Source organism: Podarcis gaigeae (genome assembly GCF_964106915.1).
Source record: "Podarcis gaigeae genome assembly, chromosome: 11".
Taxonomy (NCBI): domain Eukaryota; kingdom Metazoa; phylum Chordata; class Lepidosauria; order Squamata; family Lacertidae; genus Podarcis; species Podarcis gaigeae.
The window spans coordinates 40,823,598-40,843,596 of record NC_139687.1 but is presented as its reverse complement, the minus strand read 5'-3'; the positions used below and the strand labels follow the sequence as shown (position 1 = coordinate 40,843,596).

Below are 19,999 nucleotides of genomic sequence, written 5' to 3'. Positions count from 1 at the left end.
GGCAAACTTTCACATCTCCTCTTCCAGGTGCGATGCAAGCATGAGTCTCGTTAGAGACTCATGATATTTTCTGTCGTCTATCTATGACATTTTCTTAGACATTTCGACTCTATATTGATCGGTTTCAGAACGCAGCTGCCTCATATGTAATGCATGAAATCAAGCTTCTTGGGTGAATGTTTTCACATCTAAACTATCTCATCCATGTCATGGTTCCAGGAATCTTCCAGTATGATGGATAGGTTCCCGGTGCTGTGCTGAAAGCACTTCCTCCCACCTCTAGCACTGAAGCAAGATGCTGAGCTTAGAAAGCACGTGAGCTATCTGGAAGCCCAGAGCTCACATTTTTTAGAGCTCCTGCAGCAACCACCAACACTTTTGTGACTTATCAAAATAGCTGCAACCACAGCAGCTCATATCCAGGTCCATAAATGGGTGTTGGGGGAAACAGGCCACCATAGATGCATAGCTTCTAGCTAGAAGTAGCCACATCAGCAGCTACCTGGCCTTGCTGTATTTAGCTCTAGGTTATGCCCTAAGTTTTCTGGTGCTTGAATGCTAGCAGTAGCACTGGTGGGTGGGTATGTGCATGTGGGATGTCTTCCTACCCTCCACATCTGTGGTTATAACAGTCCCTCCCAAGATTCTTCTCTCTGAGGTGATCACAGCCTATCAGGGATCACGGAAGCAACATGATGTCTCATAGTCTTGCAACCAATTATATCAGTGTTTCTCAAACTTGAGTCTCCAGATGTTATTGGGCTACAACTCCCATCATCCCTGACCACTGGTCCTGCTAGCTAGGAATGATGGGAGTTGTAGTCCATTCAAGTTTGGGAAACACTGAATTAGATTCAGATACAGCATCAAAATCCAGAATACCTGCCAATTCAAAGATGGAGTCATGTGCTTCTTTTCAACCCTTCCATTGCTTCCAAATCACTATGCCCCCAGTGCCTTCCTCACAGAGAGAAGGCTGAAATACATTTTCTTCTTCTTCTTCTTCAGCCAATAAGATTGGACAGTCCCTGTGTTAGCAGAGGGACTGCTTAGTATCAGCTGTGCTATTCACATCACACATTTGCCTTATGCTTTCTGCCACTACTATGAAAACAATGGGTATAGAACTGCCATCTTATTAACCTGTCTTCAATACGCTCTCCATTATAGCTGCCTTAATTCGCTCCGTGATTAAGAGCCAAACATTTTAATCACAGGGACCCAGGACATCGGCTGCCAGAACGCAGTCTCTCAGCAGCCGAACAGAAGCAGAAGCAGGGTTCCAAATCAATGTTTACCTGACAGACTCTGCAGCTGTGATAGCAATTAGTGGGAGAGTTCTCAGCGGAAGGCTGGTGGGCCTCGGCACCGTCTCTGGATCACCCTTTCTGTCCCAATCTGCCTGCTCCAGCTGCCTGAACGCCAAAGGGGGAAGCTGGAGATTACGGCAGGAAAGTCTCCTGACACGATATTGGTCCATTCCTTGAGGAGCACCATCCGCTTCATCGTGCGAGTACAGTGTTTCTTCTGACACCTAGAAAAACAACAGCAACAAATATTGCCTTAATAATTCTCTGCAGTTTCTTTCCTAAACTGCATCCATTAATCTGGGTGTACTTTATATTTTATTTTAAAAGTATTAAATGCATAGAGCAATGAAGAACTCTGAACCTATGTGTGCCCTTTAACAACTGGCTAGAGCAGGATTGTATGATGGGCCATTAGAATGAAGATCTTATAAGGATGCTGTGGTCGCACTAGTCCAGATGGAATATTGCAGCAAAGCACACCTGTGGCACAGTAAGAGCAGGGGACAGTACCACATACACATCAACAAATGCTTTTTATGCATTAACTGGGGAGGGTGGTGCAGTAGCTCATAGGATAAGGATCCTTCTGGAGGTTTTCTGTTAAAAACTATAATCAGGCATAGGGATGGACAAATCTGAAAATTTTGCCTTCTCATTTTTCCATTCTTAAATTCAAGTTCACTACATTTCTGCATCAGTTTGCAATTCTTAATCCTCAGAAAAATTAATCTCCATTTTACTGCTCATTTCTCCTAATATAGCAATGATTGCATGTAGCCATTGTCTAATAAATGGTATCAAGGTATGCTATTTTCAATAATATATTCGTTTTTATTCACACTTTCCCCAGATGCATACCTTTTGGAGTACTGCATCACAAAATCCAAAAGACTGCAGAATTTTGCAGCACAGTTCACTGCTGCCTCCCCTGTTTGTTGCTTTTTTGCTGCACTTGCAGGGCCAAAGTGTCCTTTCTGGGGTGAAAGCCTGGGCAGTGTGTATGGAAGTCCTGAGCTACCCTGATTAAAAGACCCCTCTCTCAGCCTCGGTGATGTAGTCCAAAGGAAAACAAAGCAACATATTTAGCACCAGCTTTGCTTCTGTTTGTGCACCGTTTTGGTTAAGTGTGAATTAGGACCTACTTGACCATTATCCTTGACTCGATATCCTCTAGGCTACATTACTATCTGTAGCCAGGACTGCCCTTGATTAATGATAAAATGAATGATGGTCAGAAATGAGAAATCATGTCATATTTACGCATCTTTAATTCCTCTTATGATTTTTTTTTCTGGGAACAAACGTTTTAGATCAATGAAAATATATTATTGAAATTACATTGTGAATTATCTACACTAACCTCCGATATCTCTGGTAGGCATATGATGTAGACAGATAGAATTAAAGTTCTGCTCTCTAATACATTTTTTGAAGTCTTTCTTTTAGTTTTGATAGTAATTTAGAAATTCAAAAATAACAACAGAGCCTTAATTTACAGTCAAATGCTCTGCCACTGAGCTATATCCCTAGCAGAGCCTTAATTTGTACCAGAAGAATTCAAGTTTCATTGCTTAGGAAATCTAAAGGCGTGCTTCTGGGCACACCTAATATTGTTCTTACGATCTTGTTCTAGATTAAGTTCTGCAGTACTCCCACATTTCTGCAGCGCAGAGGAACTGGTAGTATAGTTTAAAACTGTAGAAATCCACTTCTCCCTGCGTACCTGAGATCCTCAGAACTCACTCTTCTCTGATGCAACTCATACCCAATTTCAGGTTGGTGAGAGTTCCCAGCAGCCCGCTGACTTCCTATCTTTATTTGCATTTTGAACTGCAGAATAGATGGGTGTTACTGATCCTCCTCCCTTTAGCAGTCTCCAGCATACACATCTCAAATCTGTTCTTGAAACCCACCCCCAATCCCCCAGAGCAGATTTGGGGGACTGATGGGGGCTTCCAGGGCAAGGGGAAATTGGCAAAAATCACCTTGCCTCATTTTCAATGAATGGCTGCCTCAACAGTTGCTACAATGATAAGTACAGGAATTAGATATCACCCATCGTTCCTGGAAATGGAAACATTTATTTTGCTAAATAAATCTCTCCTTCATAGACTACTGACAAGCTCTTTATTTTGTAACTGTACAAATAGCTTCTTCTCCACGCTGACGGCAGCATCCCAAGGAAATTGTGTAGAAGGCTGTCTCCGTCAGTCTGACCAGTTCAAATCAGAGGTGTCTTTATGACAGATTGGCTAAATAGGGGACACTGTAAAAACCAGATAAGACGACCAGCTTGCTTCCTAGGCAATGCATTGAAATCACATTTGACAAATAAAAACCTGCCTATCTGCTTTAAGCGTTCCACATTTTTATCTTTTAAACAGATCACACAATCCAAACTCAGCGCTCATGACAAATATCTTGGCTACTCTGAAGGAAATGCGAAAATTATAGGAATTATGGGTGCACTGGGAGGGCAGCAAATGAATCAGAGATATTGATTGCTGTGAAAATGCCATGAAAAAGCCTATTTATGTCATTGAAAGAGTGGTTCAATTACCATTCTGTTTTATTTTTAGCACTCTGTACAAACGGAAGGAAAAGTGGATGTAACTATTTTATCTGTGCTCTGGACATATATGGGGGAAAAAGAGGAATGATGTTTTTAGTAGCAGATCAAATACATTCTCTCACACAGGTGTGGGTGTGGGTGTGTGCGCACGCGCAGCTTATGGCCACTTAATCATAGGGAGAGTATACAAATAGCAATATGTGTTAGGGAGAACCCATTTTTACCTTTCCTAACTAAAATGTTCAAAAATATTATAGGAATCAACAGAATATACTAAATATAATAAGCAATTCACAATAATATTCAGGCATCCCCAGATATTATATTCACATGCTGCTTATTTTAACAGCAGCCTGGTGAGTAAATGGGCTGTGAGCTGCAACCTGCATAAGACACTTAGTGAAATATACTCGGAGTTGAGAGTGGATTTCATGCTCTTTATTCAGCTCATAGTGGTGAGGAGGAATGGAAGTTCCCCCAGAATGTCTGCTTTATATACATTATTTACACAATGGGCCCCACGTGATTGGCTAATTCCGGGATTCTCCTGTAGGCCAATCAGGTTGTGGATTCACTTCCTCCTGGAGCTGGATTGGGTGGCTCCTATGGACCAATTAGACTACTGCATTCTGGGTCCTATTGTTCTAGGACCAATCAGACTGCTGCATTTTGGATCCTATTCAACTCAGTACATAACACTTAGGGAGGGCTCATCCACACTGCTGTTGGGGTTCTGATTTCTTCCATTTGTCCTGTGACTGCCAAGCACAGGTCTGAGAGGATTTTCATCTGTCCCCAGGAAAACCTGTCAGCCCCAGCCAACATGGCCAGCAGCACAGAGTGGTGATTAATTCTTAATCGCTGTCTCTGAATTATTTGTAATACTGAGTTTGACTCTTGTTCCATTGCAGCATGCTCAAATGAGCTTCAGTTTTTAGCTGGTTGTGTTGGGTGGGCTGCAAGCCCCATGAGAGAGATTAATGTGCCACTTCCAACCAACCTACCCAGCATGCTCTCCTTAGGGTCTGCACCCAATGCAGGAGGTTCATCCTCCTGCCTCATAACAGGGCCCAAATATATTATGGACAGTCTCCAGGAAGAACTGTAGAAGACAATGCATTCATAGAATCACAGAATTGTAGAGTTGGAAGGAGCTATGAGGGTCATCTAGTTCAACCCCCTGCAATGAAAGAATCTTTTGCCCAATGTGGGGCTTGAACCCATGTCCCTGAGATTAAGAGGCTCCTACTCCACCGACTGAGCTATCCCAAACTCACACAGCATGAATTGGTGTGCGGGGGGGGGGGGAGATATGGTGGGTTTTCCTTTGGATAAATGGTAGGGAAGTGATGGATTAACAACCACGCTTCATCAGTTTGAATGACACAGCTAGTGCTAACTTCTGTGAATGGGTAAGTTGGCAACAGGCAATAAATAGTGTTTGCTTACACGCAAAAACAACAACTTCCCTCTGTGCATTTCTTTCTTTCTTTCACACTATTGTCATGCTCTATGACTACTGGAAAAACAATCTTACCCAAATATTCAAATGTTAGTAATTCATGAACAATAAAGGAACTCAAATCCTACTACAAATCACTCCTTCCAGTAAACCAGACAAAAACTGACACTTGCTTGCTTTAACTACTTTATGAAAATATGCAGATTTCAGCTTCAATGCTCAGAGTATAATGAGAATACACATTTCCCATGACCTCAGTTTAGGGGTGCAGCGCTTCCATTGAGAGATTCTGAGAAAACAAGTAAGAGTGGTGGAACAAGAAGCAACAACTGTGTCCCTTGGGTGACAGGCTGGACAGCCCATTTCCATGAAAGCAGGAGACCTCATGAGAAGGGGAAGGGGAGATAATAGTGTTATGTACTGAAGTTCTCACCCTGGGCCAGCAGGGGGATACTGTAGATAGTTATGCAAATGAAGGATCAAAAGTGACGTTCAGTGATTGGATAGTCTGTATGCAAATGAAGGATCGAAAGTGACATTCAGCGATTGGATAGTTTTAGAAAGTTGCTACAGTTACGTTGTTCTGGAGCTCTATATAAGCAGGCTGACTGAGCTCTTCAGTTCAGTTCTGTTCTGGCTTCTGAATAAACAAGAGCTGTTTGAAGAATTGCTGTGTCGTCTGATATGTTCACCCACAACTTAACAAGTAGTATGCACAGCTGCATGGCCTATGCAGAAGACCAAGTAGAGCAAGGCCTCATAGTGCCTCTGTCTTGTCAGGAATCAGAATCAGTTTGTTGGCCCTCATCCAGTCTGCCACTGAGTCTAGGCACCAGTCCAAGGCTTGCATGGCCTCTCCTCACTCAGATGTTACAGAGAAATAGAGCTGGGTGACATCAGCATACTGATGGCACATCACCTGAAATCTCCTAATGACCACTCGCAACAGATTCAAATATATGTTAAACATTGGGGACAAGGTGGTAGCCTGTGGCACCCCACAGCCCAGCTGCCAGGAACTAAATGCAAAATTTGGTTGCAGTATCTTAAGAGGTGTCCAAATGCATAGTGAACAGAGTAGCATAGGCAGAGGGGATGATTGTTAAGCCACTCTGGGAATTATAGCTTTTAACAACTCTAAGCATCCTCAGCAAACTACCCCCCCCCCCCCGCAGGATTCTTTGGGGAAGACATGTTTGTTAAAGTGGTATCATAGTGCTTTAAATGTGTGGTGTAAATGTGGCCCAAGTCTTTTTTCCTTTTCAGTGATAATCCTAAATCTATTAAGGATTTTTTGTTAGCCGATGTGACAAAAATGGAATGGGAAAGTTCCTGAAAAAGAAAAGTAGTCAACAAAAACAAACAAGCACCCAGCTTAGTTAAAGTATAGCGTTGAATAAAAATAATGAGTATGCAGTGTGACTTCATTAAAGACTGGAATATTAAAAAGGTCCACATAAGCACATAATTTTAGGCTTGTACAGAATTATAAGCAAAATTTATCTGAAAGACTTTCAGGATGCTTATAACCAAAAAACGCTCCATTTAATTAAAATACTGATAAGAGAAATGGCAGAGAAAAAAAACAGAAGATAACCATGCACACACACAAATCCAAACATGAATGCAGATATATGCATCCCTCAAGCAACAGTCCAATAAATATCACTTCTCCAGATAAGATTCAAGCACCAACTCCTAGAAACATCACAAGTCCCCTCCAAAACCTCAGCCTTACAGGAAGCAAACATAGCAGATGATAAATAAAACAGTGTAGCATTGAGATGCGATGCGCACCCTGCTGTGCAATGCCGAACTTAAGAATCCTGTACTTTTAGAAAATGTGACTCGGGGAATTAGTGAGATGGAGCGTTTTGGAGCTCAAGTGTTCCAAGTGCTGACAGTTTCACCAGCAACTTCACTTAAGAGTCGGTCAAGGCAAATATATGTTTTTGTTTGTTTGCTTGCTTGCTTGCTTGCTTGCTTGCTTGCTTGCTTGCTTGCTTAAAAAAGAAGTTAAAATGCTGAGGTTATATTACAGGGCAGATTGAGCAGACGAAACCAATAGCAAGTCCAGTGGTCAAGAAGGTGGTTTCTACATGTGCTGTAGAGGAAGTAGGGGGCAGATGGGGCACGCTAACCTTGGAAGGTAGCTCATCTAGGAGAAGGAAAACTTTGATTCTAAACCTCTATGGCCTTGCATCTTTGGGGAAAGAAAAGGCTTAATTAAAAGCAAACCCTACACAAATCCGAAGTGGCAACCCTAAGGTGTCTGGATGGCACCTTGTATGCCTCCTTCTAGAAACTCCTGTAGCCAAGGTGGTGCTAAACTTATTACTCTGCTTGCCTTTGGACCACATCAGGCTGAGAGGAAGGTATTGTCGCCTGGGCAGTTCAGGACCCCCATATACACTGCCCAGGCTTGCACTCCATGGAAGGTGCTAACACAGAGGTTTGACTTCACCCCCAGAGGCAAACTCCATTGTCTCTCAAGACAGACAGATGCCAACAACAACAACAACAACTCAGGGGTACAGCATCTGCCTTGCATGCAGAAGGCACTGGGTTCAATCACCCCCAGCAATCCCTAGTGAAATCAACCTGGAAGAATTGTATACACCTAGAGTATTCACATTTAGACACCAGTTTAACACTCACCTCTTCACCTAGGCTATCCCCGTGGGGTGATCAATCCAGCCATACTGGAGGCTGGTCTGTTAAGGGTCAATTATGCACTGCCCCACAGACTTCAGTCTGCCCTCAGCCAGCCCCAACTGCCTGCCTTCTCACTTAAACTCATTCAAGGGGGCCCCCGTCTATCAGATTCCACTGGAATGAATGGGCCAGTTAATCATGTCCATTAATTTCAGCAGGTTACTCTGAATAGGGCTACCAATGGCTGCAACTAAGTGCTGCCCTTGTAGAACACAGCAGGGAGGAGAAGAGAGACTAAACTAGAATTGGATGGCTCCACCTGTTGTCAGTTCTGGCTCCCCCTACAGTTTGTTGGCCTCCTTGCTTGCTTCCCCACCAGCCTCAATGGGCACCCAGCACCACTGTGTTGCTATATCAGTCTGATCTACTGATTTCTGACATATTTTGCACTTGTTACAGGAATGAGATTTTACTGTTGACTTTAGGTACCCTTCAGCATCAGGATATTGCCTTTGAATTAACGCTGAAGCACTGTCTGCAGTGATTGTTACCTGATGGCTCATTTACACACAAAAGTCATCACTTTGTGCTCATGTCAATGGTAGACAAAATGTGCATATGTAAAGTGGCAGACCGTGTACATTCAGGTTCCCTGCATGTATACCATCAGAAGTGTTTGCTGCTTAAAATTCAGCTGTGTCGGTACAGCTATATTTAGCCTGCTGCTTGTAGCAGTAGCAGTGGTAACAATCATGCCACTCCCCGCATCTAAAAAACTGGGTTTTGTTGGCAAAGTGGAAGTTGCTGCCACTATGTGGTTCACACAAGCACCTTGCCACTCTGAAATGCACCTAACATGGGAGCATGTTTCAGAGGCCACCATGGTGTTGATTGTTTGTTGCATTACTCAGGCTTCAGTGATTTGCTAGTTTCTTAAAAGCACCTGGAGTACTATATTTATTTCAGGGTCATTTCCTTAAATCACATGGTACATTAACTGGCTAAGCAGTCGTGCATTCCCAACTGCAAAGAACAATAAACAATACTCTCAACACTTTCCCCAATTCAATTCCGTTTCGTAAAACAAGAAACTGCTTGGGGGGGGGGGGAGGTTGAGTTTTTGTTTTTGTTTTTGTTTTAACAATGCAGGTTTATTCCATCGCTCAGGCTACTGGCAACAAAACAGAAAACCACACATACAAATTTGTACAACCACAAAAATGTCAGCTAGAGATACAGAACACACAATGTTAGCTACATGCTTTCAGTCCATTGATATGCTAATGTTCAAAGACTGTACTGTTCAAATAGGAGGTGCTGAGAGGTCATCTTTTTATTTTCAAAGTTCTCAGCATGTTTCATACTCGTGTGTATTCCAAAGAAACATATTACGTGATAGTCCTCTAAAAAAAAAAGATGACAAATAAAACTAAAACAGCATGATGAACTAGATTCAGTGTGAAAACCAGGCACCTCAATGTTTTAGAAGAAGAGTTTAGGTTTGATATCCCACTTTATCACTACCCGAAGGAGTCTCAAAGCGGCTAACAATCTCCTTTCCCCTCCTCCCCCACAACAAACACTCTGTGAGGTGAGTGAGGCTGATAGACTTCAGAGAAGTGTGACTAGCCCAAGGTCACCCAGCAGCTGCATGTGGAGGAGCAGGGAATCAAACCTAGTTCACCAGATTACGAGTCCACTGCTCTTTAACCACTACACCATCACACATCTGTGGGAACCCAAGGGCAGCATGTGACTTTTGCAGGCCTTCAATATGGCCCACCACAGATGCCCAAGTCATCCCACAAATGACAAATGTTACTTAGTGAGAGAGAGCATGATTGTGATGGGGAGGGAGGTGTGTATGTGAGTGAATCATCCCTATGCAGCTTCCTCCCTTTGTATATCATGTTTCTCTAGTTGCACCAAACAGATGTAGCGGAACCAGTCCAAAATAACCATTCCCCTTGCAATGTGCAGCTGCAGAGGAATGTTGGATGTGTTGTTGTAGATTGCACTCTTGCTTCATGCGTCGCAATGGTGACTCTGAACAATGGCCATTGCCATCTGCAAATGAAGTGTCCACCCTCAACCATGTTCCCTTCTGCAGTGTCATTGGCAGAAGTGTAATAGTCTGGCCTGTAGGGGGGATGAAGACCCATCACTACTTTTGTAGCAGGGTCCCTGTCTCCAGTATCCTAGAGCTACCCAATCAGTATGAAAGGGGAGCTCTGAAGCCACTGAGAAGTCTTTTAACCCTCTGTGCTGACTGGAACTAATCAGACTGAAAGAAGGTGCACCAACCTACTGAGGATTGGCTCTTACAGTCACTTCAGAGAGAGCATATAGGAAGAACACCAGTGAGTTGTTGTTCTTGATGCTCCAAAGCAAAACATTTAGGAACAATGAAGAGAGAAGATGCTTCAGTTTCAAAACAATGATGTGCAAGTTCTGTTATGATCTTAGGTGTTAAGTGCTCCCTTGAAGTACACAAGTGTGAAGTGTGAAGTGTGACATATACAGTTGTTTATTCAGATAAATTCCACAAATTACATAAACATGTAGACTGCAAGCCTATATATATATTTACCTGGGAGTAAGTGCAACTGAACTCGGTGGGGCTTTCAGCTGACATGTATAGAACTGAACTGTCACATCAAACCTATTTGACATTCATAGAGAATTCTTCATAGAGAATTATACTTATCTCCCTTTTTTATTTTATCAACACGATGAGGCTAAAGCAAATAAACACCTTTTGCCAAGACAGTGGCTGTAAAGGCACTTCACAACTCTAAATATATACATAGGCAATTTTTATTCTTCTCACTAGCCTGCCTTCTTTAAAGCAGCAGGCCCCTGTGAGATGCTAAGCATAGTATATGAGTTGTCTGTACTACATGGACTCTTCACTCAGCCAATTCATGCTGCTGATACTCCAAAATGATAAACTGAAATCCATCACTTGCAATGCCTTTTTGCCCTGGCAGTGGTAATATCAATGCCATCTTCAATTACCAGAAACTCAAGTCTATAGAACATCTGATTTTTACATTTAATGCTACTGAATTTGCTCCTGCCCACTGGTTTCATTTTTATTCATTGTATACAAGATTCATAGTTGCTTTGCCTTTTGCAGTTCCTTGACTCAGGACAACTGCTAGCATTTTATTTATTAATAAACCTCAACGCCTCACAAATCCATCTAAACTATGCCTGTTATGCTGAATATTAATTGGAAGCATCCCCTTTCAGTAATTTGTATGTCGGTGGGGGAGAGGAGATGGTGGTTATCAAAGTGTATCCCTGATTGGCTAGAATAGGGAATTGCACTGATAATTTTAAAGTCCTTTAAAGTGCACAGTTTGAGGGGATGCAAACTGTGTGCGCAAGTGCACATATGAAAAAGGCTTCTGAAAGTTCATTCTGATCACTGCAGAACAAAAGCTCAGTTAAGCAAATAATAGAGGAAGTTCTACTACCACCCTCTCAGTTCACAGATGGATAGGTGCAGTCTTAGAATAGCAGACATTTCAGTAGCTTGGATGGCATTGATTGAAAGTTCACAGTCTTAGATTGTTCGTCAAAGAGCAATGTAAGTCAGGGCAGATAAGTAAGGCTCAAACTGATGAACAGTTTTAAGATATTTAATCCAGGGAGTGAAAGAAGTTGATTGAATAACTACCAAGTCTAGATGACATGAGTCATATGGAAAACCCACAGCTTTGCCTTACTGACTTATTTTACTTTTTTATCAGGCTTTTTAATTTTTAGTTTCCTTTCAACTAAATTCTGTGTGCCAAAGCTTAAATTATGAACTTGGTTTACTTTTTATTAATGGTTTACTCCCATTTTATTTAAAGTCCTCTTACTCCTTTATTAAAAGAAATTAAAAGCCATAGCTGCCCATCTGCTGTCTTCAGATCCTGCTTAGTATTACACACTTTGATCATCTTCATTTAATTGATGTTGTTAACAAGATAAATCACACTGTCTCTTAGATGACTTGCTTTCATGTTTCAGATCACCCCAGTTATTATAAGTGCCTTGCAATAAACTTCCTCTGATCCTTTAATCGCTTTTAGAAGATGAAATGAATATTCACAAAGCATTCCTAATGAAGGCAAACCCATTTATATTCTGGCCATACCCTCAGATAACTAACAGGTGATAGGTATAATGACCTCCCTAATTTTCTCTGGTTTGTTTTTTGAACTGGTTTGTGCCAGATCACCTTAGTCCTACACTTCTTCACTGAAACAATACTGATATTTTATTTACATGTATAGTAGCATTTTGTCCCGTCCCCCCCGCTCAATTGTCTTGACAGTTAGTAATTTCATTCCTGAGCCAATGACAAGTGCCTTACAGGCAGGGGTGCTAATAGGATTTCCTGGGGCCTGTACTCTCTCTCTCTCACACACACACACACCACATAGCCAATCTACTGGGAATAACTGCTGCTTCTGCACATGTATTACCAATATGGACTGCTGTTTTGCAACTTTCCACTGTCCTGATATTTTACAACAAACTGCAAAAAAAAGTTTGCTAGGCATCTTTAAAAAAACAAAACCAAAACATTTAAAAATGCTCTAAATATGTGCAGTTCCACATGTGTTGACTGAGTCTAACCTACCTCACAGGGTTGCTCCATAGACTTCCCCCACCCATCCCATAATTGCTGTTGGTTTTTTTCAAAAATGCGGGGGAGAGGGAGAGAGAGGCTAACAACACAATCCTATGACTTCCTGTATAGGATTATAACCTTAACACGGGGAAGGAGCACTTTTCAAATAGGCTATGAATTATTAGACCAATAAACTGCTCTATTTAGCATTCTGTGAACATTTGAATATAGATAGCAACTTATATTTAGAAAATACATCATCAACACATTTCAGTGTCACCATAGGCTGCACATGCATGTTTATATATCTCCTCACTCTGCCTAACACTAAAGTCAGCTGTGCACTTACCACAGGTGGCAATTCAATGGAGTTTACCTCAGAGCAGTCCCACTGAAATGAATGAACATGACTCAGCTTGGTTCATTAATTTCAATAGGTCAATTCTGAGTAAAACCCCATGTCCACAAAATGAGATGTTTTTAAAGAGATGTTTTGAAGAAGGTAAAAGCAATGCATCAGTAAGGATCAAGAAGCAGTCAAAGTACATGTTGTTCAAGTATTTTTTATTATTAATATTCAATGTTTTCAATAAGGGCAGTGCTGGAGTTAAAGTGGTGAGGGTGGTTCTCCTGCACAGGGTGCTAAGCTGAGCAGGCACCAAATTAATAATAATAATAATAATAATAATAATAATAATAATAATAATATCTATATTTATATGGGTACCTACTGAGAAGATCCATTTAAATTGCAACTATACCAAAATAAATTATTGTGAACATAAGAAATATTGGAACGAGGGCTCCAAATTTTGTCCTCACTCAGGATGCCATGTTACCAAATTCTGACCTTGATAAGGGGTTGGCCTGGAAGTGTACACAGCCAGAAAGGGTCAGGAGGAACTAATTCCTGAGCTGGGCAATGATCTGCTACCAGGTAAAAGGTCCTGATGATGCATTTGACAATGCAGGGTAGGTGCTGGAATAAAGTCCCCCAGATCAAGGTTTGGCCACCAGAAGTAAGTTCTCGCAAGTTTGCACATTTTAAGAGTCTGTTGACAAGAGCTGGAGTCAGAAGAAGTAAGAATATCCACACACAGCACCCAATGTTACGCTGGGGGAAGGGAGAGAACAGAAGCCAGAATCAATTGAATCCAAGATCACAGCTGAGTAGTCTGTCCAAGGAACTGGAAACAGAAGATAGCCCAAGGCTGGAAGCAGGTGGACAAGGGAAGAAAACAAAGATGCTTGAGTACACAGCCAAGCAGACTGGTGCTCAGACAAAATCTAGGACCTGACCTGGAAGGAGAAACTAGGACCTTTGAATAAAAGATCATATTTGCTATTAAAAGGCCTGAATGCAAAGCACAGAAGTGTGGATTTGGAAGCTACGCCTCAACTGTTTCCCTCCTTCCCCCCAAAAGGGGCCTCTTTGCTTTCTGTTCAGAAGTGATTTCAAAGTGATAAGAGAATGCAAACTCTTTTATGACTTGCTATGCCTATGAAAAGCTACAGAGTCAATTTTATGGCCAAGTGCTGAAGGTTGTCAGTCCAGGCTTGTTTAATAGCCTAGAATCTTGCTCATTCACTTCCATCATAGCACCGCCCCTCTCCCCTACCCCTCTTCGCAATTGCCCTCCAATCACCTCTCCCTCTTCCATTCTCTTATTTTTAAAACGTGCATAATTGAGTCCTTGCTTCCTTCCCTACCAAGAATTCCTGGGCCACCTAAATGGATGCTCACAGGAAAGCTAAATAATGACTTTTATCTCTTGCGTCCAGTAGAAGTTACACAGATGGTCATTGGAATTAGGCTGTCTTCATCCTTTATTCTCAGCAGTCCAGGGGTTCATTATAAAATCAAGGAACGCATAATTGGCACTGAATTAGAAGGGTCACGGGCAGATGTGACTCAGCTGTCAACTGAGAACAAGGTGAAGACCTGCAGGACTTGGAAGTTCAACCAAGTAAACAGCTGTTCAAGATGCTGCTTTGAGCCTCTGCTGGGCTGGCAGTCCCTGTCTGCTGCTCGACTCAGAAGCTCTATGTGTGAGACAGAGGAGAGAAATATATAGTGGAGAGAGGCCTAGGTTGTGGGGAAATGAAATATGGTGTAGCACTGTTAGAGTGGCAGGTATAGGTAACAACAGGACCAGGATGTAGGAGATGTGCTGGGGTGCACAGCGAAGCTCGGGGGAAGATTAAGGCTACGCCAGGGGTGACTAACCTGTAGTACCCCCAGATATTGCCGAGTCCTATCATCCATGCTCATTAACCATGCTGGTTGGGGCTGTTGGGAGGTGGAGTCTAACAGCTGCAGGGCCAAGGTTATACACACTTATGTGAGAGCATGTCCCATTGAATTCAATGGTATGGAGAGTGGCAGTGAAATAAAGGGGCCTTTCGGTGAGGGCCCCTAACTGTCAAGCAATCTCCCTAGAAAGGCCCACCTGCAGTGGTATCATTTTTGTGCCAGAAAAGGATGTTTTAGTTGATCTAGTTCTTTCAAACTTTTCTTAGCAGCTTTTATTTTTTAAAAAATATTATACAGTGGTACCTCGGGTTACATACGCTTCAGGTTACATACGCTTAAGGTTACAGACTCCGCTAACCCAGAAATAGTGCTTCAGGTTAAGAACTTTGTTTCAGGATGAGAACAGAAATTGTGCTCCGGCGGCGTGGCAGCAGCAGGAGGCCCCATTAGCTAAAGTGGTGCTTCAGGTTAAGAACAGTTTCAGGTTAAGTACGGACCTCCGGAACGAATTAAGTACTTAACCCAAGGTACCACTGTATATCAAGATTTATTTTAAAGGAGATGTTGTTTATTATTTTAGTCTCTGTTCTGACAGCATTTGAAAACACAATTTTTTACCACTATAGGGATAATGTAGCTGATGATTTGCACATTAATTTTGCTGAGAAAATTGTTGTACATCACATCACCTAGAGGACTAGGCTAATAGGTGACTAATATAAATAAAACATTGTTTTTTTATGAAAGCTTGAAAAGCAATGTCTTAATGGAATGTTTCGTATCAATTAATTTGCATGACAGTCGTTTTGTCAGGATTAACAATAGAAACAAAAAAGAGTACATAGATTGATTCATTAAAAATATTGTTCAGAGTAACAAGTATACTGATTCTGTTGGTGGGGAGTACAAACGTAATATTTTTTGCTCACCAAAGAAAAATCCAGACTGAGAATGTGCATGAGAAAGCTTGAAACAGCCTTCATTTCTATGGTAGAAAACAAGGAAATATGCAGGCGAACAGAAACATTTATTTCTCCCTTCTCACTTTATGTACCATTTCAGATCTTGATGAGTGGGGAAGTGGGAGCACACAAAGACCAAGGCTTATAGCTTGCTCCCAGATATATGTTGATCATTAAATTGGAAAAAACTAAGGGCAAGATTCAACTAAGTCCTGATGGAGCTCCTGGGCTGCCCAGACAACAAGACCCCCTTCTCGGGCTCGCGGATGTGATCCAAAGGAAAGCACCTACTTGATTGCAGGAGTTGCCAGAAGGAGGCGTACAAAGCACCATCCAACTGTCTTAGGGACTCCACTCTGGATTTGTGTAGGGTTTACTCCTTATATTCTTCATCGTCGTCGTCATAATGTGGAACAGCCAGATTTTTTTAAGCAAAGGGATCTGTACATACTAAAAATGTTAATCAAGTAGAAGCAGCACTCAAAATCCCAGGGCAACTGCTGTGCCACAAGGGCTTCGGAAGGGCCCACTGCCACCCACAACTCTTACCTCCTACCTGCAGGCCTCTTTTTTGTTAAACTACTGGAAGTTTTTTGTTGCTGTTGTTCTTGATGCTAGCAAAATGTCCTTCTATACCTAACTCCGGAATGATTTTATCATTTCGCCTCCTTTAGTTCGAAATGAAATGGTGCATTGATCTGTACTAAGCAGATCACCTAAGTATGCATTTGGTACCCGCAATGAAAGCAGGCAGTGCTCATCCCTCATTCACTGATTTATGCAATTGTTCATATTTCTGTCATTCCATGAGTCATGCACTAAAAGCAGTAGCAGATATTTGTCACAGAGCAGACAGAAAGTGAGGAGTGGAGATGAACTATCAGAAGGGATTGTTAGAATTCCTGCTCCGTGATTGCAGTCATGGGATTGTTGTCTATCACATGACGGTGTATGTTTTGACTCCACAGAGTGGGAAGTGACAGAGACAGGATGTTTGTGTTACTGTGTTCCGTGAAGTGGGACTATTGTCCTTTGCTGTCTGATGCTAGAGAGAGAGAGGGAGCCATGTTGCAGTGCTCCGTATATGTACCATAAAGTAGATTAGCCAAAATGCTGAGTTACTGAGTTCTGTTATGCAAACTGCGGACACTCTGTGGATCCCTAAGTGTGCCGATGTCTGTTGGCATCGGTCATTGTGATGTTCGGGCAGAAGAAAGCTTTTGAAGCTCCCGAACGATTGACCAGGAGGGAGAGAGCATGCCAATTGAGCATGTATCTCTGCCAGGGTCCTACTCGAGTGTAGGATGAGCTCCTGACAGGGATGTCATGCCAACTTTTAACAGTAAGTTGCACGGTTTGGAACAAGGAACCTTGGTTATTTTCTGTTAATTTCCACTGCATGATGCAGAAGTATGAACTACATTTTCTGGGCCAACATATGCAGTCATCAGAATCAAATGGTATTGTTTGTCCTGAACTCCATCTGGACATCATAACGTGCTTGCAGAAATGGGTGAACATGCCCAACCTTGACACATTTAACATAACGCCTAAAAGACTAAACAGTGGAATCTGCAGAACGCCAGAAAAATAAGGTTCAACGTTCAGCTTCACTGGATGTCCATTAGTGTTAATGTCATGAGAGAGGGAGAAAAGCTTTTCTCTATCCACTTTCTCCATTCCTTGCATAATTTTATAAACTTCTATCATGCCACCTCTTACTCTACTCATCTTTTCTTTAAACTAAAAAGTCCCAAATGCTGCAACTTTTCCTGATAAGGGAGTCGCTCCATCGCATGGTTGATTTTGGTAGCTATTGAATTTCTAGATTAACAGAATACTTTTAATAGAAAAGACACCCCTCAAAATTAGGATCACATGGCAATCCTAAATTCACACATGCGAAACAAAGATATGTACCAGCATATGATGTGATCTCTCTATACTATAGAAAGGAAAAACAAATGATAGGGCAGGTTCTCAAGTTTCTGCAGATCGGCAAAGCTGCGAGAAATTTCCGGTGAAGGCTCAGTAAGTGTGCTGTTATATTTCCATCCTACTACTGAGTGTACATTATTGCAACTAAAGAGCAGCCATATCACCAGCCATGGAAAAATAGCTTCATAAAAGCAGAATCAATCTCACATCCTCTCTGCAGAAGCAACAAGGGCACATGACTGTACAAAACAACTGTAAAATTCATCTCCTGCAGTCAAGCCCAGAAACATGACTGACAAGCAGATCTTAAAACTGGAAAGCATTGAGAGGCTGGATGTCGCATAACTTTTATTCCAGGCTTTCATTTGTGAAACAATGGCACTCCCCCGTTCTCTCCAGGCTTACAGTTTCTCAGCCTTGAAACTGAACAACTTAGCCCCTGGGCTCTCATACATGTGGCAGAACTATGTGGGAACAGAAGACCTTGAGATCCAGAATGTGTATTTTAATATTCAAACATGTGAGCTAGCTAGCTAGTAGATAGATAGATATAACAGTGCAGATCTGTGCACATCAACTGAGAAGTCTCATTGAGTCCACTGTAGCTCACTCCTAGGTAAATTGGAACAGGCAGGCAGCCTTAAGATGTGGTGACACCAGGGCAGTCCACCCCCACCACACACCCCTTCCTCCACCCCGAGTGTGGGATTAGTGGAAATGGGTTTTGAAGGTTCCATCCAATCCTGTGATTTTATGGCTGTAAGGTAGGATTCTGCAGAAAAAGGGGACTGCTGCAAAGGTCCAAACAGTTTCTTGGTTAAGTACGGTAAATAGCTTAGCCATGTCTGTTTCATGTGTCATGGTATTATGAATCGTCAGGCTGCTGTTCCCACCTCCACTTTTGTCGTTCATGTTTGCTTCTTGTATAGCTACAAAAAATTCTTTTAACAACCAGTAAATTGTGCATTTTTTAAAAAAACAACCAGCACCACATACACAAAAGGGGGACTAGGAAGAAGAGGAGAGCATCCCTGTGGCTGAGCAGGTATATTAACAGCCAAGTGTTTAGTCAGAGCATTCTACAAATGGATTGCAGATGCCTTTCAAGTGTTTGGAAAGCTGGCCTTCTGCTGTAATGGTTCTGATAGCTACGATTAGGTGAACCTTGCATTTCCAAGCTTTATTGCTTCTGCATTTAGACATTATTTTATTTCAGCCTGAGCTTAGAGAAGTTGGTTATTGAAAAGAGGCTGCATGCAAGAAGTAAAGAGTGAGCCAAAGGCAAAAAATAAAGTGGGGGGGGGGACTGGAAATCCTGGGGAAAAGTGAGAACAGCCATAATCCAAACAAAAAATAAAAGTGGATTTTAAAAATGGCATAACTCAAGAGGCTATAAATTGCGTGGTGTTCAAGTCAGTTTTACTCAGAGTAGAACTACTGAAATTTATGGCACTAACAAAGAAAGAAGAAAGAACTTAAACTTAGTCATGTTCAGTGTGTCTACTCTGAATAAAACTTACTTGAATGTAAGTTTATATATAATTTATACAGTGATTTTAATATACAACCCAATGGCTTTAAGCTGGCCAAGGGAAAAAGAAGACATGCATTCTCCCCCTCTTAATAGTTGTGTAGAAGGGGCTTCAGCAGGTGTGTCTTGCATAAGAAGGTACACCCAGTGAAATGCCCTTTTCTATGCAACTATTAAGGGGACAGTAGCCACAACATCTTTTGCATCTGACCACCAGAAACAGGTTCAATCCTAACTTCCATTATCTTTCTTTTTCCTCTGCAGCTACTGTGCCCCATTTGTCATTCCAATCTCTCCATAAGAGGTAGATGCCCCTCTGGACCAAACTGCCATGTGGCTTGGGGCTGCAGCAGAAAAGGAGAATCACCAAGAGCACAGATAGAAGCACCTTTTGCATATGCAAGGTCAACTTTGGGTCCAAGCCATCGTATTTGCCTCATTTACATCAGGCATCTGTACAAGTTATAATAATAGTAATAATAATAACTGATTTTGTGAGGTATGCCAGTGTTATTCCCATAATATAGGTGGGGCACTGAATATGATAATGATTTACCTAGGTTCACCCACTAAGTCCATGACCGAAGTAATACATCTCTAGTAACACATCTCAAGCGTCCAAGCCTAAGTGGCCTTCAACTTTTCCACACTCAAAACTAGTCTTTAAGGGACCACCACTTGTTTT

At 41.9% G+C, this 19,999-nt stretch overlaps 1 protein-coding gene across 3 annotated transcripts in view; it reads right to left on the bottom strand.

Annotated features, from left to right (window-relative positions):
* The window catches only part of PDE4D (phosphodiesterase 4D), a 611,966-nt gene that overhangs the window by 455,328 nt on the left and 136,639 nt on the right, over positions 1 to 19,999 (bottom strand). For all 3 annotated transcript variants that reach the window (XM_083703504.1, XM_083703503.1, XM_083703505.1), the window contains exon 3: positions 1,299 to 1,534. In XM_083703504.1, the coding sequence (XP_083559630.1) occupies positions 1,299 to 1,534 (236 nt within the window). The remainder of the gene's footprint in view (positions 1 to 1,298; positions 1,535 to 19,999) is intronic.